General features: G+C 57.5%; 14 protein-coding genes across 14 annotated transcripts; 10 read left to right on the top strand and 4 right to left on the bottom strand.

The window, feature by feature from the left end:
- Nucleotides 1–154: 154 nt before the first annotated feature.
- SCHCODRAFT_02494641 (uncharacterized protein) lies at nucleotides 155–1841 on the top strand (the record flags this gene model as incomplete). Its single annotated transcript, XM_003033381.2, has 5 exons — nucleotides 155–289; nucleotides 342–751; nucleotides 808–1015; nucleotides 1079–1726; nucleotides 1779–1841. The coding sequence occupies 5 exons, from the start codon at nucleotides 155–157 to the stop codon at nucleotides 1839–1841; spliced, it is 1464 nt and encodes a 487-aa protein (XP_003033427.1).
- Nucleotides 1571–2759, bottom strand: SCHCODRAFT_02619501 (uncharacterized protein). The gene has a single exon (XM_003032815.2). It carries the CDS (start codon nucleotides 2745–2747, stop codon nucleotides 1926–1928), a length of 822 nt encoding a protein of 273 aa, XP_003032861.1. The 5' UTR covers nucleotides 2748–2759; the 3' UTR covers nucleotides 1571–1925.
- A 182-nt stretch (nucleotides 2760–2941) lies between these two features.
- Nucleotides 2942–3815, top strand: SCHCODRAFT_02619497 (uncharacterized protein). The gene is made up of 4 exons (XM_003033380.2): nucleotides 2942–2986; nucleotides 3035–3160; nucleotides 3209–3275; nucleotides 3325–3815. Exons 1-4 carry the CDS (start codon nucleotides 2963–2965, stop codon nucleotides 3405–3407), a joined length of 300 nt encoding a protein of 99 aa, XP_003033426.1. The 5' UTR covers nucleotides 2942–2962; the 3' UTR covers nucleotides 3408–3815.
- SCHCODRAFT_02232219 (uncharacterized protein) lies at nucleotides 3501–4514 on the bottom strand. The gene is made up of 2 exons (XM_050342135.1): nucleotides 3916–4514; nucleotides 3501–3860 (listed from the first exon to the last, which is right to left on the bottom strand). Exons 1-2 carry the CDS (start codon nucleotides 4325–4327, stop codon nucleotides 3595–3597), a joined length of 678 nt encoding a protein of 225 aa, XP_050201227.1. The 5' UTR covers nucleotides 4328–4514; the 3' UTR covers nucleotides 3501–3594.
- Nucleotides 4515–4874: 360 nt separating this feature from the next.
- SCHCODRAFT_02619495 (uncharacterized protein) lies at nucleotides 4875–6701 on the bottom strand. The gene has a single exon (XM_003032813.2). The coding sequence runs from the start codon at nucleotides 6548–6550 to the stop codon at nucleotides 4988–4990; it is 1563 nt and encodes a 520-aa protein (XP_003032859.1). The 5' UTR covers nucleotides 6551–6701; the 3' UTR covers nucleotides 4875–4987.
- Nucleotides 6702–8092: 1391 nt separating this feature from the next.
- On the top strand, nucleotides 8093–11915 carry SCHCODRAFT_02497755 (uncharacterized protein; the record flags this gene model as incomplete). Its single annotated transcript, XM_003033379.2, has 7 exons — nucleotides 8093–8559; nucleotides 8607–8645; nucleotides 8702–10135; nucleotides 10203–10315; nucleotides 10367–11019; nucleotides 11108–11420; nucleotides 11494–11915. 7 exons carry the CDS (start codon nucleotides 8093–8095, stop codon nucleotides 11913–11915), a joined length of 3441 nt encoding a protein of 1146 aa, XP_003033425.1.
- A 140-nt stretch (nucleotides 11916–12055) lies between these two features.
- Nucleotides 12056–12223, top strand: SCHCODRAFT_02496257 (uncharacterized protein; the record flags this gene model as incomplete). Its single annotated transcript, XM_050343036.1, has 1 exon — nucleotides 12056–12223. One exon carries the CDS (start codon nucleotides 12056–12058, stop codon nucleotides 12221–12223), a length of 168 nt encoding a protein of 55 aa, XP_050201226.1.
- SCHCODRAFT_02232154 (uncharacterized protein) lies at nucleotides 12196–13070 on the top strand. Its single transcript, XM_050342134.1, has one exon. The coding sequence runs from the start codon at nucleotides 12353–12355 to the stop codon at nucleotides 12974–12976; it is 624 nt and encodes a 207-aa protein (XP_050201225.1). The 5' UTR covers nucleotides 12196–12352; the 3' UTR covers nucleotides 12977–13070.
- A 157-nt stretch (nucleotides 13071–13227) lies between these two features.
- Nucleotides 13228–16183, top strand: SCHCODRAFT_02619483 (glycosyltransferase family 39 protein). Its single transcript, XM_003033378.2, has 10 exons — nucleotides 13228–13373; nucleotides 13429–13553; nucleotides 13616–13920; nucleotides 13970–14078; nucleotides 14128–14293; nucleotides 14346–14529; nucleotides 14582–15151; nucleotides 15211–15543; nucleotides 15602–15932; nucleotides 15992–16183. The coding sequence occupies exons 1-10, from the start codon at nucleotides 13266–13268 to the stop codon at nucleotides 16089–16091; spliced, it is 2331 nt and encodes a 776-aa protein (XP_003033424.1). The 5' UTR covers nucleotides 13228–13265; the 3' UTR covers nucleotides 16092–16183.
- Nucleotides 16184–16524: 341 nt separating this feature from the next.
- SCHCODRAFT_02536535 (MFS general substrate transporter) lies at nucleotides 16525–19070 on the top strand. Its single transcript, XM_050343580.1, has 10 exons — nucleotides 16525–17133; nucleotides 17210–17355; nucleotides 17407–17453; nucleotides 17510–17519; nucleotides 17571–18081; nucleotides 18131–18162; nucleotides 18216–18332; nucleotides 18392–18526; nucleotides 18584–18821; nucleotides 18874–19070. The coding sequence occupies exons 1-10, from the start codon at nucleotides 16956–16958 to the stop codon at nucleotides 18912–18914; spliced, it is 1455 nt and encodes a 484-aa protein (XP_050201224.1). The 5' UTR covers nucleotides 16525–16955; the 3' UTR covers nucleotides 18915–19070.
- Nucleotides 19071–19161: 91 nt separating this feature from the next.
- SCHCODRAFT_02573083 (uncharacterized protein) lies at nucleotides 19162–20969 on the top strand. Its single transcript, XM_003033376.3, has 2 exons — nucleotides 19162–19571; nucleotides 19627–20969. Exons 1-2 carry the CDS (start codon nucleotides 19377–19379, stop codon nucleotides 20848–20850), a joined length of 1419 nt encoding a protein of 472 aa, XP_003033422.1. The 5' UTR covers nucleotides 19162–19376; the 3' UTR covers nucleotides 20851–20969.
- Nucleotides 20970–21096: 127 nt separating this feature from the next.
- Nucleotides 21097–21977, bottom strand: SCHCODRAFT_02573080 (ubiquitin-40S ribosomal protein S31 fusion protein). The gene is made up of 4 exons (XM_003032812.2): nucleotides 21872–21977; nucleotides 21736–21819; nucleotides 21532–21685; nucleotides 21097–21425 (listed from the first exon to the last, which is right to left on the bottom strand). Exons 1-4 carry the CDS (start codon nucleotides 21889–21891, stop codon nucleotides 21204–21206), a joined length of 480 nt encoding a protein of 159 aa, XP_003032858.1. The 5' UTR covers nucleotides 21892–21977; the 3' UTR covers nucleotides 21097–21203.
- Nucleotides 21978–22078: 101 nt separating this feature from the next.
- On the top strand, nucleotides 22079–23977 carry SCHCODRAFT_02232065 (P-loop containing nucleoside triphosphate hydrolase protein). Its single transcript, XM_003033375.2, has 8 exons — nucleotides 22079–22235; nucleotides 22285–22349; nucleotides 22397–22530; nucleotides 22581–22673; nucleotides 22732–22952; nucleotides 23055–23266; nucleotides 23395–23527; nucleotides 23641–23977. Exons 1-8 carry the CDS (start codon nucleotides 22153–22155, stop codon nucleotides 23729–23731), a joined length of 1032 nt encoding a protein of 343 aa, XP_003033421.1. The 5' UTR covers nucleotides 22079–22152; the 3' UTR covers nucleotides 23732–23977.
- A 143-nt stretch (nucleotides 23978–24120) lies between these two features.
- On the top strand, nucleotides 24121–24676 carry SCHCODRAFT_02495633 (uncharacterized protein; the record flags this gene model as incomplete). Its single annotated transcript, XM_003033374.1, has 4 exons — nucleotides 24121–24303; nucleotides 24354–24429; nucleotides 24484–24535; nucleotides 24586–24676. The coding sequence occupies 4 exons, from the start codon at nucleotides 24121–24123 to the stop codon at nucleotides 24674–24676; spliced, it is 402 nt and encodes a 133-aa protein (XP_003033420.1).
- Nucleotides 24677–24710: the final 34 nt, after the last annotated feature.

Genomic DNA, 24710 nt, shown 5'->3' with positions numbered 1-24710 from the left:
GGCAACCCCCGGCACGGCGTGGTCCTCGCGCTTTATTGGCTATTTGTCTTTTGGCCCGAACTCTTGCGCGCGAGGTTTTGTAAGGGCCAGGACAGCGCGGGGAGGACGCGTATAAAAGACATGGTAAGTGAGCTGGAAAGCAGCAGAGCAAGAAATGGGAGCTCATTCACGCCACGCATCTGCTAGACGCAACGAGGCGCCGGTTTCTGGGACGTACCGTGTTCCAGACGACGTTCTCGTATGTATTCTCGTCAAGCTCGATCCTGTTTCCTTGCTGCGCTTCTGCAAGGTGCGTCGCCCACCTCTCCCTTCTGTCTTCGCCTCTGCTGACATATTGTCAGGCATTTGACCGCGCTGCAGGACCGACCAAGTATTATAGTCCCCTGTCCTATAGGCTTGAGCTTGCCAAGGCCAGTAAGGACGACAATGCGCTCGTTCGTAATGTCGCTGTTGGCCAGAAGCTCGTCGCCATAAGGGCCTACAGGAAGGAATGGGGTAGTCTTCAATGGGGCCACAAGTTCCAAATGAAGCTGCCGCCCACTGCGGTCATGGGCGTGTCGGGTGGGTTTTTGCATCGGTACTACGACGCCGGCGGTACTACGGTCTTGGAGCTCGCCGAACTGCCGTCCCCGCGTCTGGACCGTGCCCCATCGACGACGCGCCACCTCCGCTTCCGGCTTGACGGTGCGAACCTGCGTGCCTTCGTGTATGACCCGGCGCAGAACCTTGCCGTGACTTGTGAGCTCTTGCCGTGAGTACCTGCATGAGTCACATACTAGTCAAGGCCATGCTGACCGAAACATACAGGCAGATGACGATCCGCGTGTCGCTGCGCGAGATGCCGTCCTTCACTCAGCACCAGCGTGCGCCGCACATGTTCCGCGACTTCATCGCGGGCAGCGCCGTCGAGTCGATCTCCCTCGCCACCTGCGGCAGCCTTATCTCTGTCACCGCCCGGCTTCCCTCGGGAGAGTGCAAGGTTCTCCTCTTCAATTGGAAGACCTTCGCCTCCAGCGTCAGTGCTTCTCTCACGCCGAAGCCTACACCCCAGCTGATCGCACATTGTATTCATATATAGTGGATCAAGGCCGAAAGTGCGTATCTGATCACCGAGCGATACGTGCTTGCTGCCTACCACGGCCGCCTCCGCCTCTCGGATGTCTCCGATGTTCTCAAGCCGCGCACGCTCCGCGAATACGCGCTCCCAGACTCGTGGGCCGACCGCGAGCTCGTCTTCGCCCCGAATGCGTGTCCCCTGCGCTCGGCGCCGCACGCGCTCTTCTCTGCCACTACCACGGAGCGTGTCATCGTGCTGCAGGCCATCCCCGCCGAGCCCGAGCGCGCGCACTCCCAGAGCTGGCTCATCGTGCGTGAGGCGGTTTTTATGGCCGCTGTGCGCTCTGAGAGCCGCGCGATGGAGCCTTGGGCCTTCTGGGCAGCGCGCTGTGCTGTCAAGGAGGTTCCGGTGCGGGCGAAGGGTCCATGCGTGGCCGGCAACCGAGTCGCGTATGCAGTTGCTGGGCGCGGAGGGAGCGCTACGCTGCATGCGATTGAGTTCTCCAGCGAAGTGGCGGGCTCTGTACGCCCCGGCGCCGCCTGGTCTTGGGTTGGGGCTGCGGCGGGACCCGTGCCGCTGGAGGTGGAGAGGGCGATCCCCGCTGAGCATGGCGAGAAGATGGAGGTGAAGGGCCTGAGCGCGACGGAGGATAACATGATACTGGAATATGTGAGCCATTGCTGTCACTGGCCACAATTTCGCGACTGATGAGACATCGCAGGAGAGCCGCGGTGGCGGAAAGCCTGCCGTAGTTCTCACATTTGGTGTGCATCGCGAGGCCTGAGAGAGGGATGGGGGAAGGGAAGATAAGAAGTAAGAAGTCGATTCGTTCCTTTGTATGAAGTGTTCTCTTCTATGTGACGATGCATCATGACCCTGGCTTCCACTTGAGTACGATCCAGAGAACCCATCTTCGCCGCTCTTTGTCGTCGTCGGAATCTGCATGCGAAACATCCCAGGCTCTGCGTTCTGTCCCTCGCGCCTCCCGTTCGACCAGGCTATCCACAGTGAGCCTCGATGAATTTTCTACCGCGTCCAAGAATGCCTGAAGGGTATATCTCCCGGTGTGAAGACCTGCAACGAGGTATGCTCGCGCATGGTCGGTTTGCTTAAGCGTTGCCTGGATGCTGGCGATGAAGGAGCCCCGCAGCGTTGGATTCCACAGCGTGTCGGCTGCAAGCACGACGTCGTAACCGGACGGTGCGTAGCGTAGGACGTGCACAGGATCTGTTCCCCAAGCATATCCAGCAGCACGACAATGTGAGGCGACGTGATTGCTCTCGATATTCTGCTGAAGAGTGGCGAGCACCTGCTGGTCCGGATAGTCCGTGATGGTCACAGATGCGTGCGGATGAAGGGCAGCGAGAACGATGCTGGGTAAACCTGCACCTGCGCCAAGTTCGAGAACAGAGGCTTCTGGGGGCAATTCTATCTCCTCGATGTGATCTGCAAGATAGACAGCAGAAGTCCAGATGGATGATGCGTGCAGTTCCCAGTTCGCGGCATCGGTGTCAGGTGTAGTCAAAATGATCGAAAGAGGTCGCTCCGTCGAAGGATAATTGTATGTGTACTTCTGCCCTGCCGACGCATGGGTGATAGGCTGATAGTCGTATAGCGTATAGAGGGCATCGGAGAGGACATCTTCTGCGCTTTCGACTTCGTCGATTGTTGTCTCTGTCTCGGATGACATTGATAAGCACTGGTGCAGGTAGATAGATCAGACATTCACATCGTGAGCCCTTAAAAGCCAGAAGATAATCACCGACCTGAACAAATGGTCGTTCGGAAGAGAAAAGAAAAAGGCCGTCGTCACGTGCAAGTCGAACATGAGTGACAGTCACATTGCCTAATGCGTCATTCCTTATGGTCTCGTGGCAGCAGCCCCTTTGGTGCTGACCACGATCTATGGTGTGCACGAAGTGCGAGAAGGTGAGCTCGTGAGCACTACCCTTCAAATAAACTGACAAATACCCCCAGAAATTGTCTCAACTTGCTGCTCCCGATCCTTTCAAGTCAAGCTCGAGCAGTATCAAGGACGGAAGTCGCAAGGTCGGCGAGAACAAGCTTCTCTCCCGGCCAGGGAGCTCGAAGAATCGCTTCCAGGTGCGCGGCTACACTCTTAGTAAAGTCCCCCCTCTGACGAGACACTAGCCTTACCAAGGAAAATGCAAAGACTGCAAGTCTAGCGTTTCCCAGAATAAGGCGAAGTACTGCCATGGTGCGTGATCGTCCCCTTCGTGCCGATACCTCTGCTGATCATAGCTTAGGCTGCGCATACAAGAAAGGTATCTGCGCAATATGCGGCAAGCAAATACTTGACACGACAGGCTATGTGATGTCCAGCAAGTAGAGGCGCACTCCCCCCACCATATTATCCGGACTGTACACTAGGACGACGACGCTGTACTATACCTGTATCCTCGACAGTCTCTCTAATGATCAGTCTCAACGTTCCGCGCCACCTCACGAACTCGAAGTCAATCTCAAGATCGCATAACGACAGCTAATATACAAGATCTACTACATCCATCACATCTCTACAGGGTAGGCCAGCTCAGGTCAATAGGCTTCAAGTCACCCGGGCCCTTGAAGTTCTTAACTATGTCCGCCTGCTCAGCGAGCAGATACCTGTCCGTCTGGGTTCCAATCTTCGCCAGGCCCCGCCAGCGTTCCAAGTCTGCCGGATTCCGCTTGTCGCCGTGCGCCTCCACCGAGTGCTCCCAGTGGCCCTTCGAGAACGCGATGAGCGTCGTGATGCGTTGCTTGAGGATGTCGTAGACGATGGACACGATGGTGCCCGTCTCTGCGTAAGAACGTGAGTTGGGCGGCGTACGTCTTGCGTCTTGGAATCGACTGACCTTCGAGCCAGTTAATTTGCCACAATTCACCGGGGCGGATGCACTGGTACTTCGTCTCCTGGTAGTTGTAACGCCCAGCCATGGGTCCGCCGTGGATGGCGTATGTGACGCGGTTCTGCATGGGTGTCAGGACTTTCTCGCAGTTGACCTTTCCGCATCGAAGCATACATACCTCATGCGAGCACCAGAGCTCGTATCGCCACTTCTCCGTCGAGCCGTCTGGCTGCTTGACGTCGTAGTCGTACAACAAATGCACGTCCTTCAAGTCTTCTTCCCAAGTGCCAGGCATATTCGAGTCAAGTAGTCGACGAAATGTGAAATATGGGGAGGAAAGGGTGATCCGTAGAGGGATCGTCCTACATACCTCAATCGCCAACTGCCAACCTTTTATACCTCTCGCTACCCTTACCATTCTCGGAGCTTCGAACTCCAGACGAGCCTCCCGCGTCCCCCATGTTTAGGGCCTCCCGCGTCCGCGTATTCCGTTTACGCCGTATCGCATAATGGGCTCTGCTGACATCGCAGTAGACAGTGGCATAATGGGCGTGTTATGCAGACAGATACGCGGCGGTGCACGTCACGGCGCGTCGGATAGGGGTACGTACCAGCCACTGACCAAAATACGCCGACAAGCGTCGGAGGGGCCTCACCTGCAGGGAGAGCTATCGCGCGTGCATAGGGAACGATCGCGCGACCCAAAGTCCAGCCGCGGACAATTGAAGTCCAGCCGAGAGCGCCTGAAGGGCAGCCGAGACATGTAGGCTGCGGCCTTAGAAATCGATTGGACATGATATTAGTGTCCATCCGCTACGGCGCACGCACGTTTTGCGGTCCGTCGCGCTGCTGGAACGGTCCTCAGCGGGGGGACGGACGGCGAGCTGGCGCTTATCAGGTACACGGCTCGTCGATAGGACTCCCTGGATTAGACCGGGGCGATATGAGGGTCCGTGTTTATGGGTGGATGGGCGACGTTGTATTGATGGGCGATGTTGTACTAACGGGTGTTCGTTGTGGTTTTCATACTATTGACTGACTGCATGCCATCTAGCGCCGACCTCCTTTCCATGCGCGTCTAGTCATCCAGCTCGTCCTCTTCCTCCTCTCCGTCGTCTGCGCCGTCGCCGTCGTCGGCTCCTGCGAGATCGCGCTCGACCATGCCCACCACCGCGTCCATCGCCGCGCGGGACATCTTGGGCATGGCCCCAGGTCGCAATAGCGGATGGTGCCGCTCGTCCAGTTCCATCGCGTCGCCGTCTCCATCTGCCTCCGCATCGTCTCCGTCCGCCATCTCCTCGTCGCTCGATGCAGCCTCGCCCTCTTCGTCATCATCTTCTTCTCCTTCCGCGTCCTCGCTCCCCGCCACCTCCTCTCCCGACTCCGAGCCACTGCCCTCGTCTGAGCTGCTTCCCTGGAAATCCTCGTCCTCCTCATCGTCCGACTCCGCCGCCAGCTGGTGGATCGTAATCGGCCCGACTGGCGCCGGCGCCCTCAGCGGCTTGCTCCCGTTCTGCTCCTCCCTCGCCGCGTCCTCCGCGCTCTTGCCGAAAAGATGTCGATGCTTGCGCACCCACAGTGCAATACCGTCTTGCTCCCGCCCGTCTATCATGCTAAGCTGCGTCTCCTCCCCAAGATCTTCTCCATCTTCGTCCACTTCCGCGCTGCGGCGCGTGAGCGTGACCGAGAGCGTGCGCCCCGTCGCGCTTAGGATGCGCACGCCGTCGGTGGCGCCCAGCAGGTCCTGGACGGCCCAGAATTCGCAGGGCTTGCTTTCGCCCCAGAGGAGGCCCTCCTCGAAGAACCACAGGGTGCCGGGCTTCGCCCCGCGGTACGCCTCAACGCCGGGAATGCCGTTGGTAGAGGCGCTGGTGCCGGCACTCGTGGTGTGTGCGCTCTTGAGGGTGTCGCCGGAGGGCTCGTAGATAGGCGCGCGGGCCGCTTCAAGGAAGGCGCGCAGATAGGTATGCACAGAGGAGCCCTTTTCGAGTGTGGTGGTCTGTCCGGTTGTGGGTGTGACCTTTGTGTTGGCAGGCGCCTGCGCGTCAATGCCGAAGATGACCTGTGCGGAGGCTTGTGCGGCAGTTTTGCCTTTCGCTGGACGAACGACGTCCGCATCGAGCATCACCACCGTGTAGTGAGATTTCGTTTTTCCCCGAGTAGGCAGAATAAACGAGCGTGTTATCGCGGAGCGCGGCACACTGGCCTCGACCGCTGAGGTCGCCGGGTTCACGAGGACAATGGCATCGTCAGTCACGAGAATATCGACCTTCTTGCGAATCGGAGAGGTCACAGAGATCCCGTGCAGCCGGTACCGCGTCGTCTCTTCCGACACGCGCTGTCGCTTGGGATCAGAGCCAGATGCCTCATCCGCTTCCAACGAGCGCTTCGTCCCAGAAGAAGCCCCGCGAAGCCCATTCAGCGCTTCCGCGAGCGTTCGCTGCTTGTCCTGCCATGCATCGGAGACGGGAGTGAAGGAAGCAGGCGCAGGCGCGGCGCCGGATAGAAATCGGGTGAAATTCTCCAGAACATGGACGTTCGACTCGGAAGAGAGAAGAGGGGCTATTTGGGCGCGGATCTCGTCGGGGAGATGGGAGAGGGTGGTATTGAGGAAGGTTGCTTCCGGTGGGGCTGTAGCCATCTGGCGCAGCACGTTGGAAGATGGCGAAGGGCGGAGGCAAGTTGCTTACTGCTTCTTCTCCGGATGAGCGGATGGGAGGGTGTTTTGCGGGTGTCCGTAGGAGTCAAGTCGTCGATGAGTTTCTTTTCCAGTATTTGTGCAGAGACCGAGGAGCCTGTGCAGCGCAACTATCACGGTCAAAAACAAGGTGCCAGCGACGCGTCTGCATCGCGTGCGGCGTGAGACGCGTGACGTCACTTAGCACATCTAACACGTGATACTGTTTATCGACACCCACAAGTCGGACTCGAGGTCGACAAGCCGCTGAAGTGTGTATCGAGTTCGTATTCGAGGTGTGGAAGGCCTGTGAGAGTACCCAAGGACGTCGAGAGCCGAAGGGAACGTGGAGGATTGTGAGAGCTATGTGAAGGAGAGCATGAGAGTGCTGCGGTGGTGGCGCATGAGGGTCGCCCTGAATGTGCCTCAGGTTATTGTCGCGCTCAAGTACTGCAATGCCAGGAGAACCCTGGGCAGGGAGTCACTGTTGTCCGTTGACAGCTCCATCACGGCCCTTCATTTCGGACGTGCACATCGGGGCGAACCTGGCAGGAAGGGTCGCCGACTTCGAGGATGTCTTCATTGACCCCGCGGGCTCCGCTGCCTCAGACTGACATTCGCGACACTTTCTATCAGACCGGAGTCTTTCACCGTTCCCAGTTCCAGGGGGAATTCCCCGTTGTCAGAGCGGATTGCGTGTGGCACAGGCTGGGCGGGCGGGCCGCTGGGAGTCGGTCACTCGAGGACCCCTGCTTATTGGCGTGGAGGTTTATGTTGGATGCCGGACAAAATTGGGCTTCGGAACGCAAAAGGTCTCTGAAAACACCAGACAAATTGAGGTTGGGCGTGTGAAGCTCTCTGCGGAGGGCCGGACAGGATATGTTGGTCGCCAGCAGCTCTCTGAAAGACGTCGGACAGATGGGGCAGTGAGAGGCTCGACAAGGCCCCGTCCGAGGGCAAATATTCAATTTCCCTGCATTTTCACCCGAATTTTCGACGGTCTCTGCGCTCATCCGGACAAAAGTCAAAGTCAAAGTCGAGGTCCCTGAGAAAACCGGACAAAACGTGCCGAAAATGCCAAAAAGTGTCGGACAGAAAAACCCGGATTTTGACGGTTTCGGCAGAGACCTCCACGCCAATAAGCAGGGGTCCTGTCACTCGGTGACGGGACTTCGGAGACCAACAGACGATTTGAAAATATTTTTCGGAAACTGCCGCCGTTTCCATTCTCGCCTCTCCCGCGATTTGTACAGGGTCGCCGTGGATGCTATCTGGGCTGTAAAGCGTCCGGCGGGCAGAGTATCCTGCCAGCGCCGTCTCCCTCTCCAGCTCTTCCCCTTACTGTGCACAGACGCAGTGTCTACCCTCCTATCACGGGACAAGCCTGAGACCAGGGAGGATCACACGGTATCATATACGCAACAATCAGCGCGGATTCAGCCAGGTTGCCCGCCCTAGACAGCTCAACGACAGCCAGGCGCGCCGACGACGAGCCCCACGACAGCAATGAGCTCGCCTCCCGCCGCCACGACATCGCCCAAGCGCCGGCAAGGCGTTCCCCACCTTCTCGAGTCCTTCCCGGCACCGCCCACATTCATACCAGCAACGCCTGCAACGCCGGGGTCTCTGCAGCTGCCCCAACGCTCAACCTCGCCATTCGGGGGCACGACACCAACGACACCTCTTTCAGCATACCACACCCCACCCACTTCCTTCATCTCCACGCTGAGCGGGAATGCATATCCGACGACGACTAGCCCTCCCCGACACATACCGTCGCCTCGTACTCAGCCGGCCTCGCTACCATCTGCGTCGGCGAATCCACCACCCTCTCTACCCCCCTCACAGCCTCTACCACCCGTTCCCCAGAATGACACGCCCAGTCTTCTTTTGTCAAGCGCGCGCAGGAGCACCTCTGACAACGCTAGCGTACGGAGCGCCAGCCTGCGGAGTTTGGGGAGGGAGAGCATAAGGTGCGTCCTCCCACGTCGCGTCGGACAGCGCGTTGACGCGGTGACAGGTCGGGCAGGTCATCCGAGCACGGGCACCGGTCTGGCAGGTGCGTTGCTGGGCAAGACGCGAATCCTAGCAGAATCACTAATGTCGTTCCTGAAGGCAAGACCAGCATGATGGCCGTTCCCCGCGCCCCTCCGTAGACTCGGCAGGCAGACCGCGCCCATCACTCGATTCATCGGCACCCCCGCGCCCATCACTGTCCTCGGTCCACTCGAACTCCCCCGCTATCTTCCCGTCACCACCGCTAAACAGAATCAGCGAAGTCTATCACAACCCTGCCAACGATAATGAGGACGTCCTCAGCGCGTCATTCACTAGACGCGCTAGCCCAGATGCTTCGTTCACGTCTGCTTCATCTACGCTACAAGCTTCGACATCTACTCCTCCGACATCTAGTCTACCCTCGCCGAATTCGTCTGCATGCCCGTCTCCGCTGCCCAAGGAGATGCTTCAGGACCCTGCCGCCTTCCACCGCGAGCTCCGCAGCGCAAGATCTCGCAGTCGCGGTCACAAGGAGGTCCTTCGGTCGCGCGTCACCTCTATGGACATCCCCCCTAGTCCAATCCGACCTATCCTGCCACGTTCTGTCTCTGACGGGACCATGTCGTTAGCAGACAGTAACGCGGGTACGCCGAGAGGCAGGACGCTAGGGAAGCCGAAGAAGGTGGCGGCCGCTGCGGCTACCTCTGACGCGGATGGAAGGGACTCGCCGGATATCAATGAGATCATCGAGCGCACACCGAGGCCGGCACGATCGTCGAAGAGCTTGGCGCGTTCCGCGTCGTCCTCGTCGAAGAGCCTGGCAAGAAGCGCGTCGTCGAAGAGTCTCGGGACCTCGACACGGCGAAGTAGTGCGCGGCTCTCCAAGGAGAGCAGCACATCGAATGTCAGCGCGGACCCATCCAGGCGACGCCCCTACGCCAAATCCTTCGGCGCTGACACCCCGCACGCAAGAGGCAAGCGCACGAAGGACGCGATACCCCCACCTCCCTCTAGCTTCACACATCCCGTCAAACAGGAGCGGGCCCTGTCCCGAGGGGCATCCGAGCAGAGTCGGGACAGCACCATCTCGGCGTTCTCTCTAACCGCCTACGGTGTCAACGACGCGCCTTATAAGCGCGACAGCGCGTACTCGAACGATCCATACTCGAGTGGTCGGGAGGGCAAGTCGCCCGCTGATCGATCGCCAGCGTCGAGTTCCGCGCACGAGCTGCCGACTGCGAGACCGAGGCGCGGCGCGAGTCCGTTTGAGTCGCTGAGGCGGTCGATACACTCGATGCAGAGCGAGTCGGACAACCCGTATGGTGGGATCCACCCCGACGACGAGAAGCTGTTCGCGGAGATGGAGCAGATGCTCGAGGGGCAGGTCAGCGACACGGAGGAGGGCCCCAGCATGAGCAGAGGCAAGGCGCCCGACGCGTTTGCCGTCGAGGTCGTGCGGAGCGACGATGAGGGGGAGGAGCCCTTCGACGACGAGGTCGTCGAGTCGGACGAGGACAGCGACAGCTCGATCGACCTGCGAACACCACTCTCGTCAGTCTTTATACTTTATATTTGGCGCGGCTGCGCCGAGAAGTCGCCTGCTAACAATGAATCACAGGAAATTGATGCTTCGCGACGGTGTGCTGTCGCCGAATTCGAAGGTGCTTCAACAGCAGGAGGAGGACCTGTTGGGCACGCCTGGCCGGGGCAGTGTTATGAGCTTCACGAGTGGTGAGCTGGGCCCGTTTATGGAGGGGTCGTGTGCTAAAGTTTGAACTTCAGCGATCTCGACGTCGTCTATACTGAAGGACACGCGGGATACTCCGTCGCGCCGCGTTCGTCATCGCGACGGGAAGCTGTTGCGAGGCGGCCTTGGGCTGACGACGGGGCTTGGTTGGAGTGATAGTGAGGATGAGGATGCGCCTTCGCCGTTCACCAAGCGCGTTTCTTCTCTGGCGCTTAGCAGGTCCAAGTCGGTGTCTAACTTGCGCTCGACGTCGACGTTGAGCCTCGGTGCCATTGAGGAGGATGTGCCGTCCGCAAGGGAGATCATGTCGCGCAGCACCAGCAAGACGTCCTCCCTGCGGAGTATGCCGAGCATGCCGTTGTCGAAGTCGCTGAACTCGCTCTCGCGGATGTCCTCGCGGTCAAGCGGGTACAGTGTACGGCCCAGCCATGGACACGCGCATGGTGGTAGCACCCTCTTCGAGGACGACGAGGATGATGTGGATGGCGCGGACGAGTTTGGCCGGTCGAAGAGCTGGAAGACGAGGAGTCAGCCGACGACAAGAAGCCAGCCGCGCGAGTTGTATGCCATGCAGCCTAGTGAGGGTACGCCGTCGAGCGACTCGACTGCGAGCATCTCGCTCCCCGACACGCCGGCCGACTACGAGGCGACGCCGACGTACACGGGACACTCGTACAATCGGAACAAGGTGCGTTTAGACTTTAGTTTGGCCAAGGGCGTTCAAACGTTCCGGCTTGGGCTAAGAGGCTGAGTAATTCATTGACCCTGTCTTGCAGGAGTTGCCAAGGCTGCCGAGCATGGGGAGTCTCCGGAGGCAGGGGAGCACGGCCAGTGTCCGGCGCACGGTCTCGCAGAAGAGCGTGAAGAAGACGACGTCGATGGCGAGCATTCGTGATCGGAGTGTGTCGGAGACGAAGTCGCGCATGCCGGAGTCCCAATCCTACTCGCGAGTGCCGGAGCCCCAAACCAGGTCACGCATGCCAGAGCCCAAGACGCGAACGCGGACGCCAGAGCCCAAGTCGCGGATACCAGAATCGAAGTCCCGATCGTCGACGCCGGATTCCAGATTGCGAAGGCCGAGCTTTGGCAGTACGTGTTCGTTTCTAGATGACCTGCTCTTCGTCTCGTCTTCTCCCGCTTAATGACTGATTTCCACCTGCAGGCAGCTCAATACCAGCGCCCCCGTCAACCTCCAAGGCGCCGCCACTCCCGACTCACCGCCCAATCGAGATGACGCGCAGTCCCCGGCCGCTGCAGCTGCCGACGCGGCTCACCTCCGACCGCCCCGCAGTCCCAGTCCCGCGAGTCGCTCATTCGTCGCTCGAGGCGCCCGCCCAATCGTACAGCGGGCTGCCGAGCCCCTCGGCGCGCATTTCCCCGCATAGTGGGCTGCCGTCGCCGGCGTCGTCGAGCGGGCTTCCGTCGCCTCATCCGATGGGGTCGCCGCCGTCGCCTAACCCGCTGGGTCCGGATGGGAAGCCGAGGCCGCGCACGGGGACTGGGATGGTGTACAGGAGCTCCCGAGGAGGAGGCGCCTTGAGGACACCATCGCAGATGCACAAGCGGAGTGCGCCGCCGCTGTAGGTGCGCCAACTTTCCAAGGTTGGTCGCCAGTGTGGTGTCGATCGTCGAGGGTGAGCATCGATAGCCTTTTGTCTTGGTATCTTGGGGACCGAGGGAGGAGGGGGGAAGGGAATGCATCATCATCTTGTTGTGGCTTTTATATGCTCTGCTGGCGAGGCTGTTTTGAATGCGCCGGTGCCTGTTTGACCGCCGTGCTTTTCTTGGGGTGCAAACAGCGCTTCCTCGGCCAGGCAGGGTTGATACAGAGCAGAGGGTTGACGTGTTCGCTACCCTACATGATCAGCAGATCTGTCCATCGACGAGCGTAATCACCCATCGGCCAGCGTAGTGTCATACAAGCATCTCATCTCTCGAACTTTACTTCATCCTCTGTGGGCCTTCCGTTTCGTCTGTTCCGCTGGATATCCCCATTCATCTGAAAGCTTGATACTTACGAGATGCCCGCAGAAGTACGGAATGGCCGCAGAAGACGTGATCAGCTCGCCAAGTCGCCGATGCGGTGCAGCTCTTTACGGCAGGCTTTCTGCAGCTTTACGGCAAGCTTTCCGCAATGCTCGGTTGCCCGCGTCCCGGCCGCAACCCTCGGAGCCTTTACGGCTGCGTATCTCCCTCTCTTCCCGCTCACCCAACCTCCCTCACCCGATCCCACCAAACAAACAACATGTTTATACCAATTATTTTCCTCACACTCGTTTATACCTGTTCAAACACCCTGCACATCTGCACACTATCCCTTGCGATCTCCCCGCCCTGTACTTTCTACTACTTTCTCCATCTTTTTTGTCTTTTCCCAGGTGGTGTGTATTTGTTGTGCTCCTTACTTTCCGACCCCTCCCCACGCAGACTACGTTATCTCTTGGTTTGTGGATATACCGGATGACTCGAAGAACATGCTCAGACTCTATTTTATACGCTCTATTCTGTCTCTCACGTATCCCTCCGCCCCACGCTACCTTCCGCTTCGTTCTCCTCATGTCCCAGACGTTGTTCAGTCCGGTTACTGTCTATGCGTCCTGCTGAATAAGTGGAAAGTACCTATCCCTCTGGCAGTCTATTACTGAATAACCTAGCATGTACTTTGTTTATATACCATACTACAGATGCGGCGCACGCATCTGGGTCTAGGAATTAGTTCGTGTCAGAAGTTTCGTCAAACCGCCGGCCGTAGGAGACTCAAGTTTAGCGCAAATGGCGGTGCGACCTCGGGAGAGGTTGAAGTTCAACAACGCCACAAAATTGAGCATGTGAGCGTGGGAAAGGTCGGCGCAGTGCCACGACGCGGTGGTCCTTCCCAAGTTCGGACTCGAATTCGGAACAAAGCCTCTTTCCCCTCCCCCATCAACCCTCGCCATGGCTCAGCGAGTCAAACTGCGCCAGCGCATCCCCGACGAGCCTGAGGACGTTGCGTACGGCCGCTTCCAAGACGATGAGCACGTTCAAGATGTATTCCAGAACCCAGTGCGCAGTCTTGGCAAACGCGCGCGTCCATTGTTCGCTGAGACCCGTTTTTCAGAGGCGACGCAGCCACATCGAGCAGCTTCTGGACACACAACAATCCAGTATCATAGTCATATCCGTCATCACCCTCCTCTCCCTCTTCTTGCGCCTGTACAAGATCAGCAATCCGGACCAAGTTGTGTATGTGCCGCGGTCGCGTCGCGTCTGCACGCGTTGTATTGACGTGTCTCCCTCCCATCCAGCTTCGACGAGGTCCACTTCGGCAAGTTCGCCGCGTACTACCTGCAAAGGTCCTACTACTTCGACGTGCATCCTCCATTTGCGAAACTCCTCTTCGGACTGGCGGGCTGGTTCGTGGGGTTCGACGGCAGCTTTGAGTTCGAGAACATTGGCGATAGCTACATTACGAACAATGTCCCCTACGTCGGTATGCGCATGCTGCCGGCGCTCCTCGGCACGGCGACGGTTCCCCTCGTGTACTTGATCATGAAGGAGTGCGGTCACTCGACGGTGGCGTCTGCGCTTTCGGCTGTCCTTGTTTGCTTCGGTGCGTTGCACGCGTCTTTCCCTCCAGTATCGATGCTCATGCATTACAGACAACGCCCACGTCGCGCAGAGCCGTCTCATCCTTCTTGACGCGACCCTCATTTTCTTCGTCACGGCCACCATGTACTGTTACATCAAGTTCATGAAGCATCGCTATCTGTGTGTGACCTTCTCTCGCCGCGTACTTTCCATACTTAGATTTTTGCAGGGAATTCACGCAGATGTGGTGGTTCTGGTTGATATCTACTGGCGTCATGATGGCCTGCGCATGGGGATCGAAGGTCAATGGCATCCTCTGCGTTGTTAGCGTTGGCATTGCTGTCCTCATCGACCTTTGGGACATTCTCGACGTCCGCAAGGAGGGGCACACCATGGTATGAGGCTTCGAGACCACGTCATATCCTTAACCTGACAGCCTATTCATAGGAATACTTCTGGAGGCACTTTGCGGCGCGTGCGCTAGGCTTCATCCTCGTCCCCTTCATCATCTACCTCTCGTTCTTCTGGGTGCACTTCAAGGTGCTCAAGAACACCGGTCCTGGCGACTCGTTCATGAGCCCTGCATTCCAAGAGACGCTGGTTGGTAACGAGCTTCTACTCAACAGTCAAGGTATGCTGTAACCTGTTATACTGCTGAGTATACAACGCTGACAACCGCCCAGAGATACGCTATTACGACGTTGTCACGATCAAGCACAAGGACACGAAAGTCTTCCTGCATTCTCACGACGCGCATTACCCTCTGCGCTACGATGATGGGCGTATCAGCAGCGCCGGGCAGCAGGTCACCGGCTACGCGCACGCTGACGCCAACAACAACTGGCAGATCATCCCCACCAAGGCGCTGCCCGAGAAGGGCCGCGGCCGCATCGTGCGCAACGACGACCTCATTCAGCTTCGCCACGTCGAGACGGACACGCTCCTCCTCACGCACGACGTCGCCTCGCCCCTCATGCCGACGAACCAGGAATTTACCACGGTGGCGAAGGACGATATCTCGCGTTACAATGACACGCTGTTCTATATGCAGCTGATCGACGGGTACGACGACGAGGTGTGGAAGAGCAAATCGGGCTACTTCAAGCTGGTACATGCGCCGACGAAAGTCTCGCTGTGGACGTATCCGAATCAGCTCCCGGACTGGGCCTTCAAGCAACAGGAGGTGAACGGGAACAAGATGGCGTCGGACCGGTCGGCGACGTGGTATGTGGATGAGATTGTGGCGGATGAGGGTCAGTTACTCCGTCTTCTCCATCAGTGCTCGAGAGTGGCTGCTAACAACACCTCGCAGGTCAAGACGACCTCTACGACCGCCTCGGCGACAAGAAGCAGAAGGCGCCGAAGAAGATGAGCTTCATCCGGAAGTGGGCCGAGCTGCAGGGCTTGATGCTCGCGCACAACGCGGGTCTCACCCAATCGCACCCCTACGCGAGCAGCCCCATCAACTGGCCGTTCCTGATTAGCGGAATCAGCTTTTGGACGGACGCGGAGACGCAGCGCCAAATCTACCTTATTGGCAACCTTGTCGGTTGGTGGATCTGTGTCGTTGGGCTATCGATCTTTGTTGGCATCCTGGGTGCTGACTTGCTGGCTCGCCGGAGAGCCGCGGATCCGATTCCGGATGGTACGTAGATGCACTTTCGGTCTTCGAAAACCTTCGTCTGACGCTTTTTTCCCTCCAGCCGTCCGCAACCGCCTCTGGAACTCGACTGGCTTCTTCCTCCTCTTCTGGGCTGTGCACTACTTCCCCTTCTTCCTCATGTCCCGTCAATTGTTCATCCACCACTACCTGCCATCGCACCTCGCCTCCGCCCTCGTCGCCGGCTCCGTCTTCTCCTTCATCCTCTCCGAGACGATTAACTATCCAATCTCCATTCGTGGCCCGAGCACGCGCGCACGGCCGTCACAGTACGCGGATCTGGGAACGAAGGGTGTCGTGGGCCTGGGTGTGGTGATGATGGCCATGATTGCGATGTTTGTGTTCTTGTCGCCGTTGACGTATGGGACGCCAGGGTCAGTGTTTTCACTAATCAGTCGTACTGAGGGAATGGGTCGCTGATGAAACTCGACAGATTAACGGGCGAGCAAGTGAACGCGCGCCGGTTGCTGAAGAGCTGGACGCTGCACTTTGCGGCGAAGCATATTGACGAGGTGCCCATACCGTTCGAGTAGACTACTGATGTATGCGGTATGAGATTGCTGATGTACGCGCCTCTTGAAAATGTACCATGCCTTGGGATGTACACCGTGATCAGTACGGCGAGGACACTATTTCGCTGTGTGTGAGGCGAGGTACGTTCGAGGTGCATTGAGTTCGAGATAGACCAAGATACAGCATAGGTACTCACTCGGTGAGCTCCGTCCATTGATTGACCAGAGTCACTAATGCTGATGGGTCATGTAGATATTACTTAACCCACTATTCGATGAACACCAAGTCTGACGGCAAGTTCCTGCCTGAAAAGGAATGCTTTGAACGCAAGTGGGTTCTGCGTTTCAGTGTTTGCTCCGTCGGCTCATCTTGCGGATCATCCGGTGCCTATCTTGTGGCTATACGTCCATTGTTCAGATACTGACTGACCCACGATAGACGCCAGGGCTTTACCTACCTCAGCGACCGTTCTGGCGAAGCTACGCAGATGTTCAAAAGCAGTCTTGCCTCAACTTCGCTCTCAATCCCTCCCCCTTCCTAACCTTCACTCACTAGTCCCGCCGCAGACGAGGACATCCCGACGATGGCCGCCCAGGCGCTCGCATCAGACCCACAGGTAATGGGCACCATGCGTTCGCCCGTGAATTGTATCATCTCGCGATCATCCCTCACCATCCTCCCATCTTTGCCAACCCGATAAGCACCCTCAGGGCGGTCTATATGTAGTGAGAACGGATCCGCGGGGACCCTTGAGCGTCCCCTTCCTGCTCCCCCCTCCCCTCTTCCCTTCCCTCTTCGGCTCCAAGGATTCTTCACCACTTCGTCGCTCCTACTTTGCGATTTTCAGGGTCCTGCATCGTTCGACCGCGTTACTCTGATCGACTATGGACATACCGACACTCACGAAGACGAAAACTACTGAGGCGGCAGTGGTAGAGACGCCCGTGGACGAGAAAGTGCCGACGCCTATCTCTGAGAAAGTCCCGAGCGTCACGGATCTGGAGTCTTCGGGGACTGATGAAGAGGAATGGACATACCCGGATGGGGGATGGCGAGCTTGGGGTGCGTTTCGACTGCTATTGAGTGCGATTCAAGTGCTGATCTGGCAATGAACTCATTTGCTTTCTCCCTACTACAGGCGTCGCGTTCGGCTGCTTTCTGCTGGGTGCGACTGGCTTGGGATGGGGATATACGTGGGGGATCTTTCAGAGCTACTATCAGGTACATTTGTTCCCAAGTACGCCTGTCAGTGTGCTGGGTCTTGCGGGAGGGCTGATGAGCTTCGTACGTTCTTCCTTTGTGTAACAGACCGTACTTCGCTAATCCATAGGGCAGTCATGCATCATCGCGACGCTGTTTGCTGGCAGATTGGGCGACAAATAGTAAGTGGGATGCACTTGACGTCCCGGTATATCGTCGCTAATATGCCTCTGTTCAGTGGATACCGCGTACGCATTCTGTCCCCCTTCACAAATGTCCTCACTCAATGAACAACACAGCGCATGATCATTCTCAGCTGCTTACTCACATGGGCCTTCATGTTCGGCTCTGCGTTCTGCACGACCCTCGTGCAGGTCTTCATCGTCCAATGCGCAGCCATCGGTGCCTCCATCGGCATCGGGACGCCCATGTACATGGCTCTGCCTTCGCAATGGTTCCTCAAAAGGCGCGGGCTAGCAACCGGAATGGTCGGTGGGGGAACGGGTATCGGGAGCGCTGTGGCGACGCTCATTTTGAGGCAGCTGTGCGTGTTTCCCCTCGTATTTGACGGTTCAAGCGACGGGAGAACACGAGCTGATGGTCGACTGTTATACAGGATCACGACGGTCGGGCACAAGAAGACGCTCATCATCTACTCTTTCGTTCACGGCTTCTTCTACATCATCGCCTGCTTGCTCATCAGGGAGCGCCGTCCACCAGTTAGCCGCGCAGTCCAGGCGGCACCGATGCAAAGCAAGTTGGCGACGTTCAAAACTTTCTTGACGGACTTCCGGTTCTGGAGCTTTACGCGTGAGTAAGGCATGAGTTCCTTGTCTGGAGAAGGCTGATATTTTCCCAGTCTGCCTGATCGTGCTGAACTTCGGGTATCTGGTATGTATGATCAAGTAAAGCGCTGTTTATCAGTGACTGATGTGTTTGAATAGCTACCGGTATATTACGTACCCCAGTATACTGCCGAGAAAGTGCCGTCTCTTGACCCGAATTCACTCACGACTGCGGTGCCAACGACGTTGCTGAACCTCGCGGGTGGGCTTGGTAGGGTATGTTTAGTCCCTTTACAACCTATATATTGTCCGCGTGATCGCTCATTCAAACCTAGATTTTTGTCGGGTGGGCGGCAGACGTCTTCGGCACCTTCAATGTTTTCTTCGTCAGTGTCTTCCTAGGTGGTGTTCTCCAGCTCGTCTGCTGGCTCTTCGCCGAAAACTTTGCATCCATCATCGTCTTCGCAATCGTCAGTACACTACCCTTGCATCCCTCTATCTTTCTCGACGACTCACTCGTCCTTTAGCTATGGGGCACGTTCGCCGGATGCTTCCTCACCCTCCTGCCCGTTATGTGCGCAGAGATATGGGGCGTCAACAACCTGGCGACGATGACCGGTATCATGATGCTCATGATTGCGCCGGGTCAGCTTAGTGGTGGCGCTGTTGGGGGTGCCATCTTCGACGCGACGGGCGGTAGCTGGACGGCGTTGATTGTATATGCAGGCGTAATGATGACGGTTGGTTCGTTCTTCATCCTGCCTTGTGAGTGCATTCTCTTGCGCCTATATACTCTGATTGTTAACACGATACAAAGTGCGATTCAGCAAGGACAGGCGGATATTTGCCAAGGCATGATTTTGAGATACACGACACTGCACGACCATAGGGCCTGTATAGGACACGCATGAATCAGAAAGGAGACACAAAAGGAGACTATGTACATGCTTCATGCCATAGGATATACGAAGGCCTAAAAGCGATATATGAACACCCAGTACCTGATCAGGCGAGAAATCGTTGAAAAAAGTCGAACATGCTACCATCACGCATGCACGTGATTCCCAAATTTCCCCAGATCGGAATCGGATGCATTTTCTTCGTTCCCCAGACTCCCCCATCACCTTCACGGTTCCCTCATAACCCTCACGGTCACTACGCCGGCACTCGGCCTTGGTCCTGCTTGCGGCACATAGACAGCATAGACGACTCTTAGACCAGAACTACCTGGACACCTTCTCCGACATAGACGACATCCCATAGACCGCCGCTTGCAGCTCCAAGGCCGCCGCCTAAATCAAAAAATCACCAAACAACGACATGCATCAAGCCCTCCTCATCGACGAGATCCTGCGCGACATCTTCGAGGAATGCAGTAGGGGCACGCTCAATGCTGCCGCTCGGACGTGTCGCGCGTGGACGGATCCTGCGCTCGATCAACTATGGCGCGTAACGCGTGGTTTGGATGCCTTTCTTTCGCTTCTCCCTCAAGTTAAGCTCGAGGGGAAACATAGGGTGCGCATATATGTCCGCCTGTATCTTTCGCTGCTCATGCGAATACTTCCATCAGGTGCTCACTCGCCAGCCTACCGAGACGGAGGTCGCACGCGCAGCCACATACGCCCGCCGCATTCGCAAACTCGTGATGCTGCAACCCTTCGTCAAGATTCCTGCGCTGTATAATGTGGCAGACGGTCTCTTCCTGGATATCCGCGAGCTCAGGCTGGCAGCCTTCGCCGACAAAGACGCAGCCAACCTCTTCATCAACCCGGCTCTGAGGATGCTGGAACTGGACACGTCCCGTGGGACGGAGCTTCAAGACCTGTTAGCGCTCCTTCCTGCGCGCTGCCCCGCCCTGGACAACCTTCGCATCAGAGGACCGATCACGGAGGACTGCGATGGCGCACTTCGTTCCCTGTCCGGTCTACGCACACTTTCGCTCAAGGTCGGTGCCTCTCTGCGTCCTGCGATCGTAGCATCGCTCTCGCGGCTGCCCCGCTTAGAGTCGCTCGAGCTGCTTGCGGAGCATCTGGATGCGGACGCACTACCCGTACCTGCGTCCACACTCTTCCCCGCATTGCACGACCTGCATCTTCGAGCGCACGCTCAGGTAGCGATCGCCTTCCTTAATCTCGTACCCAGAGACGCCCTGCGCTCCCTGCGTGTCGACCTCGAAGACACCTCCCTCTCCGCGCAGACCGCGCGCACCGTCTTCGCTTCAGTCGCTTCCGCGGCCTCGAACAGTCTTACGAACTTCACCCTCGAATGGCACCGTGATGGAGAGGGCGAACTCACCGCGGATGCACTCGCGCCGCTAGCCCGCCTGCAGCGCCTCCGCCGTCTGGTACTCGACACCCGCGCGCTGCCAGACCTGACGGACGCGGAACTTGACAAGCTCGCGCAATGCTGGCCATACCTGGAAGTGCTCGAGCTCGGGTCCGCACCCCTTCCAGAGCGCGATGGGCGCGCAGACTGGGCGTGCCGCGGCACACTGGGCTCGCTGAACATACTCGCGAACGCCTGCCCGAGGTTGCGCGCATTGATGATGCCGGTGGATCTCGGCAAGGGAGTGGAAGGGAAGGAAGAGGAGGCCGTGTCTCATGCTTCGCTCGAGTGTCTGAGCCTCTGGTCGCCGTCGGTGTTCGAGCCCAAGGAGGTGGCAGAGAAGTTGGAGGCCATGTTCCCCGCGCTCAAAATCGTAGACGGGTCACCGGAGCATGAGAACCTGTGGATTGAGGTTCATAAAACGATGGGCTTGCCCTGCGCTCAGACCATCATGGATGTTTGTATGTGAGCTCGCCTAGACGGCCAGGTACACTGGATCACACTTAGACTAGACTATGTTCGCGTGTAATGGTAGCTATGTATGTAGCTATAATTTATGGACGGATATTTATTCCTTTCTCGAAGCGTTAAAAAGACGAGCTCGACCGTGAGCTGCAGTGGTCTCGCAAAACAGCCTCCATATAGGCTGCAGAGTGGTCTGCAGGCTGCCAGACCGAGCTCACCTTTGAATGTGAGAGAGATCGGACCTCCAGGTGTTCAGGCGTTCATCAAGCTTGCCGTCGGTTCTTCACGCAAGAACATTGGCAGTACACGTCGCATATCGCATATCATGCTACATATCGATCACAATCCTAAGCTACACTAGACGGCAGGGGGCTTGGTGCCGGGCTGGAAGGTGTACGTGAGGCCGCACTTGCCGCAGTACTGGCGGTCCTGGTGGAAGGCCATGAAGATACCGGCGCCGCACTCGGCAGAGGGGCACTCGCGGCGGAGACGCTTGATCTTGCCGTCCGAGTCAACCTTGTAGTACTTGAGGATCGACATCTTGACCTTCTTGCGCTTGTGCTTGATCTTCTTGGGGGTCTGGGGGTGGGTTAGTAAGGGTGTTTGGCGATGGGGGAAGGGTGGGGGGAAGTGGAGGGTGAAGAATGGGGGAAGACGGATGGGCGTCGATGGGTGTCATACGCACGTTGTAGGTCTTCTTTTTGCGCTTCTTGGCACCGCCGCGAAGACGCAGGACGAGGTGGAGGGTGCTCTCCTTCTGGATGTTGTAGTCCGAAAGGGTGCGGCCATCCTCGAGCTGCTTGCCGGCGAAGATCAGGCGCTGCTGGTCGGGCGGGATGCTGCATCGGTCGTAAGCATTGCTCCCCTTTGCTTCGACACCACAACTCACCCCTCCTTGTCCTGGATCTTGGCCTTGACATTGTCGATCGTGTCCGAGGACTCGACCTCGAGGGTGATGGTCTTACCCGTGAGGCTGCGTCGCCGTCAACAAGCTGTCCTCGCCGTCAAGAGGAGGTGGAGCTCACGTTTTAACAAAGATCTGCATGGTGCAGACGCCTCTGTCTGTTCAACGAGCCGAACGATGAAGTCCTCGACTAAGGCGTTATGATCACAAAGCAAATCTGCCCGCGAATTTTGTGTGGTGATCACGTGTGTTGCTTCAGTTAGAGTTCAGCGCCACATAGCTAATTTGAGCTCCGATGAGTGGTTTGTGGCGTTAGGCGCGTCGCGTCAAGACGCGTCTTGGATTGCCGATTGACGCGTCGCGCCGACGAACTGCTGAAGACCATACCCTGCAGCTACTGAAATGGACGTTGACCAGATACCCACCGCGGCGAAGGGGAAGGGAAAGGCTGCGGACCACCCATATGACGATGATAGCTTGCCTTGGTACGAAGCTCTGCTAAGCGCGCCTCGACACAGGCTAACGCAACATCAGGGTAGAGAAATACAGACCAGTCACATTGGACGATGTTGTCTCGCATAAGGATATCACTACAACGAGTGCGTATGCGTCCTATGTGGTGAGCGGAAGCTGATACAACGTGTAGTCGACAAGTTCATCGAGAAGAACCGGCTGCCGCATCTCCTGTTCTATGGACCCCCTGGTACGGGAAAGACATCTACAATACTAGCGGTGGCGCGCAGGATCTATGGACCGGAGTATCGCAAGCAGATTTTGGAGGTGCGTCTTGGCTCATCTCAAGAGTCAACTTGGTCTCACTTCTCCTCCAGCTGAACGCCTCGGATGACCGTGGTATCGACGTCGTTCGCGAGCAGATCAAGCAATTCGCGGAGACCCGCACACTCTTCTCCAAGGGCTTCAAGGTGGGCGTGCCCAGCTTTAACCCAAGCGCACATCGACTTACTCCCCCCCTTCGTCTAGCTCGTCATCCTCGACGAAGCCGACATGATGACCCAGGCCGCGCAAGCCGCTCTCCGTCGCGTCATCGAGCAGTATACGCGCAACGTTCGCTTCTGCATCATCTGCAACTACGTCGGGAAGATCGCGCCTGCGATTCAGAGTCGGTGTACGAGGTTTCGCTTCTCGCCCCTGCCTATCAAGGAGGTGGAGAGACGGGTGGACTTGGTGATCGAGGCGGAGGGGTGAGTCGTGTTCTTTTGCGGTCGTATCATTTATGCCGCATCCGCACCTCGCGTTCCTTGTGTGACACAGAACCTGAGTTGCTGACCTCTGTCCCTCTCCAGCGTCACTATCACCCCCGACGGCAAGGCTGCCCTCCTCCGCCTAGCGCGCGGCGACATGAGACGCGTGCTCAATGTCCTGCAAGCCTGCTATGCCGCGTATGAGAAGATAACCGAGAACGAGGTTTATGCCTGCACGGGCGCACCGCATCCGGCAGATATCGAGACTATCGTCAACTCGATGTTGGGCGATGAATTCACGACGGCGTACGAGAGTGAGTAGATGTTACAGACGCTTTTCTAGGGTGGTATGTGCTTGGTGCCACAAACTCGTCGCTCAACTTGCCCCCGCGTTCTTATGCTCGGGGCTACGCTTCCATTGCTGACGAACATACCTCCACAGTGATCAGCAAGATGAAGACTGAACGCGGTCTCGCGCTCCAGGATCTAACTGCCGGCGCGTTCGACTACATCGACACCATCGAGCTCAAACCACATGCCAGGATATACCTGCTCGACCACCTTGCGACGACAGAGTGCGTCCTTATTCCTCGCTCTCTGCCCGCGGCGCATGCGTCTTCGTTCCACGGCTTGTGGCGGCGGCGCACGGACGCTCATTTCCTACGTACCTTGGCTAACGATACCTTAGGCACCGACTATCTACAGGCGGGAGTGAGAAGATACAGATGACTGCGCTGCTCGGGGCGTTCAAGAACGCGGTAGAGATCTCAACACGGTAGTCTTCTCGCCCGTTACATGAGCACTTGTGCCTTTGCGTTAAACCCATGACAGCGGTCGATTGTTCCTTTCGTTTGTTGTAGGCATCTCTGCGGCTGCCGCAGTTCTTGCCAGTTGTTATTGAGGAGGACTAACGTGGAATACTTCCCTGTCGGGCGTCTGGAATGGTCATCTCGACTATCTGGTAAGATCATCTTGAAGACGCCAGTGTCGTCGGCTGCAAGATGCATGCGACGCCAAGGTATCTGCTAATTGAGGCTGTCACCTGTCCCGGCGTCCTGAGCTTGCAGTACGTTCGGGTGTCTTGCTTCTGAGTGTCGTTATATAGCTGCAGGACTAGTGAGCATGTCCACCTTGTCCCTCTTCCCCCCTCGATCATAGCGTAGCCAACATGGCGCAGCACACGCAAGCTGTCCTTAATCTATCCGCTGCAGTCGAAGCTGGCGCGGCCCGCGTCCTAGGGCACTGTCAGACCTTCCAGCAGCTATTCCAACCTCGCAGGATGTCGGAGATCGGCTTGACGGACCAGTTCATGATAGGCGCAAAGGCCCAGGCGGGGACTGCGCTTGTCATGGTGCGTAGACTCCCGCACTGCATACAGGACACGACCTGATGCTTCGACAGGACTGGATGAACGCGGAGAACACCTCGGGAGCCGACATGGTCTTCACCTCTGGTGGTGTGACATATGTCTTCCAAGGTACTTAAGGTCTCATTCATTGATACCTGTAGCTGATCACTCAATGTTGCGCAGCCAAGGTCGCTGAGCGCGTCGGTACCCAGCTATCGGCCGACTTCCTTTACGAGTCTGTGACGCCTTCCCCTTGTGCAAATCGAGCTTGCTGAATCGCCACAGGAGCACCATCAAAGTGAACGGCCAGACTGTCACCAATTTCCAAGCCGTGCTCCTCGCAGACTACGCGGCGTCGATAAATGGACGAGCGTAGTGAGTCGAGCACCATGTTGGGCGATAGTAAATGC

The sequence above is a fragment of the Schizophyllum commune genome (assembly GCF_000143185.2).
Source record: "Schizophyllum commune H4-8 unplaced genomic scaffold SCHCOscaffold_4, whole genome shotgun sequence".
NCBI classification, from domain to species: domain Eukaryota; kingdom Fungi; phylum Basidiomycota; class Agaricomycetes; order Agaricales; family Schizophyllaceae; genus Schizophyllum; species Schizophyllum commune.
Note: the sequence above shows the minus strand (reverse complement) of the source record. Positions and strands in the feature narration are given on the sequence as shown.

Bases quoted from the DNA above. Each gene is read 5' to 3' on its own strand.
- SCHCODRAFT_02619501 (XM_003032815.2), bottom strand. From the start codon at position 2,747: ATGTCATCCGAGACAGAGACAACAATCGACGAAGTCGAAAGCGCAGAA.
- SCHCODRAFT_02619497 (XM_003033380.2), top strand. From the start codon at position 2,963: ATGGTGTGCACGAAGTGCGAGAAG. The intron at 2,987-3,034 runs GTGAGCTCGTGA...AAATACCCCCAG, and splicing joins TGTGCACGAAGTGCGAGAAG to AAATTGTCTCAACTTGCTGC. The intron at 3,161-3,208 runs GTGCGCGGCTAC...ACGAGACACTAG, and splicing joins GCTCGAAGAATCGCTTCCAG to CCTTACCAAGGAAAATGCAA.
- SCHCODRAFT_02232219 (XM_050342135.1), bottom strand. From the start codon at position 4,327: ATGGTAAGGGTAGCGAGAGGTATAAAAGGTTGGCAGTTGGCGATTGAG. The intron at 3,861-3,915 runs GTCAGTCGATTC...GTTCTTACGCAG, and splicing joins GCAAATTAACTGGCTCGAAG to AGACGGGCACCATCGTGTCC.
- SCHCODRAFT_02619495 (XM_003032813.2), bottom strand. From the start codon at position 6,550: ATGGCTACAGCCCCACCGGAAGCAACCTTCCTCAATACCACCCTCTCC.
- SCHCODRAFT_02232154 (XM_050342134.1), top strand. From the start codon at position 12,353: ATGCCCGCAGAAGTACGGAATGGCCGCAGAAGACGTGATCAGCTCGCC.
- SCHCODRAFT_02619483 (XM_003033378.2), top strand. From the start codon at position 13,266: ATGGCTCAGCGAGTCAAACTGCGCCAGCGCATCCCCGACGAGCCTGAG. The intron at 14,079-14,127 runs GTGTGTGACCTT...AGATTTTTGCAG, and splicing joins TTCATGAAGCATCGCTATCT to GGAATTCACGCAGATGTGGT. The intron at 15,544-15,601 runs GTACGTAGATGC...TTTTCCCTCCAG, and splicing joins CGCGGATCCGATTCCGGATG to CCGTCCGCAACCGCCTCTGG.
- SCHCODRAFT_02536535 (XM_050343580.1), top strand. From the start codon at position 16,956: ATGGACATACCGACACTCACGAAGACGAAAACTACTGAGGCGGCAGTG. The intron at 17,134-17,209 runs GTGCGTTTCGAC...TCCCTACTACAG, and splicing joins TGGGGGATGGCGAGCTTGGG to GCGTCGCGTTCGGCTGCTTT. The intron at 18,163-18,215 runs GTATGTATGATC...GTGTTTGAATAG, and splicing joins TGCTGAACTTCGGGTATCTG to CTACCGGTATATTACGTACC.
- SCHCODRAFT_02573083 (XM_003033376.3), top strand. From the start codon at position 19,377: ATGCATCAAGCCCTCCTCATCGACGAGATCCTGCGCGACATCTTCGAG. The intron at 19,572-19,626 runs GTGCGCATATAT...TACTTCCATCAG, and splicing joins AGCTCGAGGGGAAACATAGG to GTGCTCACTCGCCAGCCTAC.
- SCHCODRAFT_02573080 (XM_003032812.2), bottom strand. From the start codon at position 21,891: ATGCAGATCTTTGTTAAAAC. The intron at 21,686-21,735 runs GTGAGTTGTGGT...CGACCGATGCAG, and splicing joins AAGATCCAGGACAAGGAGGG to CATCCCGCCCGACCAGCAGC. The intron at 21,426-21,531 runs GTGCGTATGACA...ACCCACCCCCAG, and splicing joins GCAAAAAGAAGACCTACAAC to ACCCCCAAGAAGATCAAGCA.
- SCHCODRAFT_02232065 (XM_003033375.2), top strand. From the start codon at position 22,153: ATGGACGTTGACCAGATACCCACCGCGGCGAAGGGGAAGGGAAAGGCT. The intron at 22,674-22,731 runs GTGGGCGTGCCC...CCCTTCGTCTAG, and splicing joins TCTTCTCCAAGGGCTTCAAG to CTCGTCATCCTCGACGAAGC. The intron at 22,953-23,054 runs GTGAGTCGTGTT...GTCCCTCTCCAG, and splicing joins TTGGTGATCGAGGCGGAGGG to CGTCACTATCACCCCCGACG.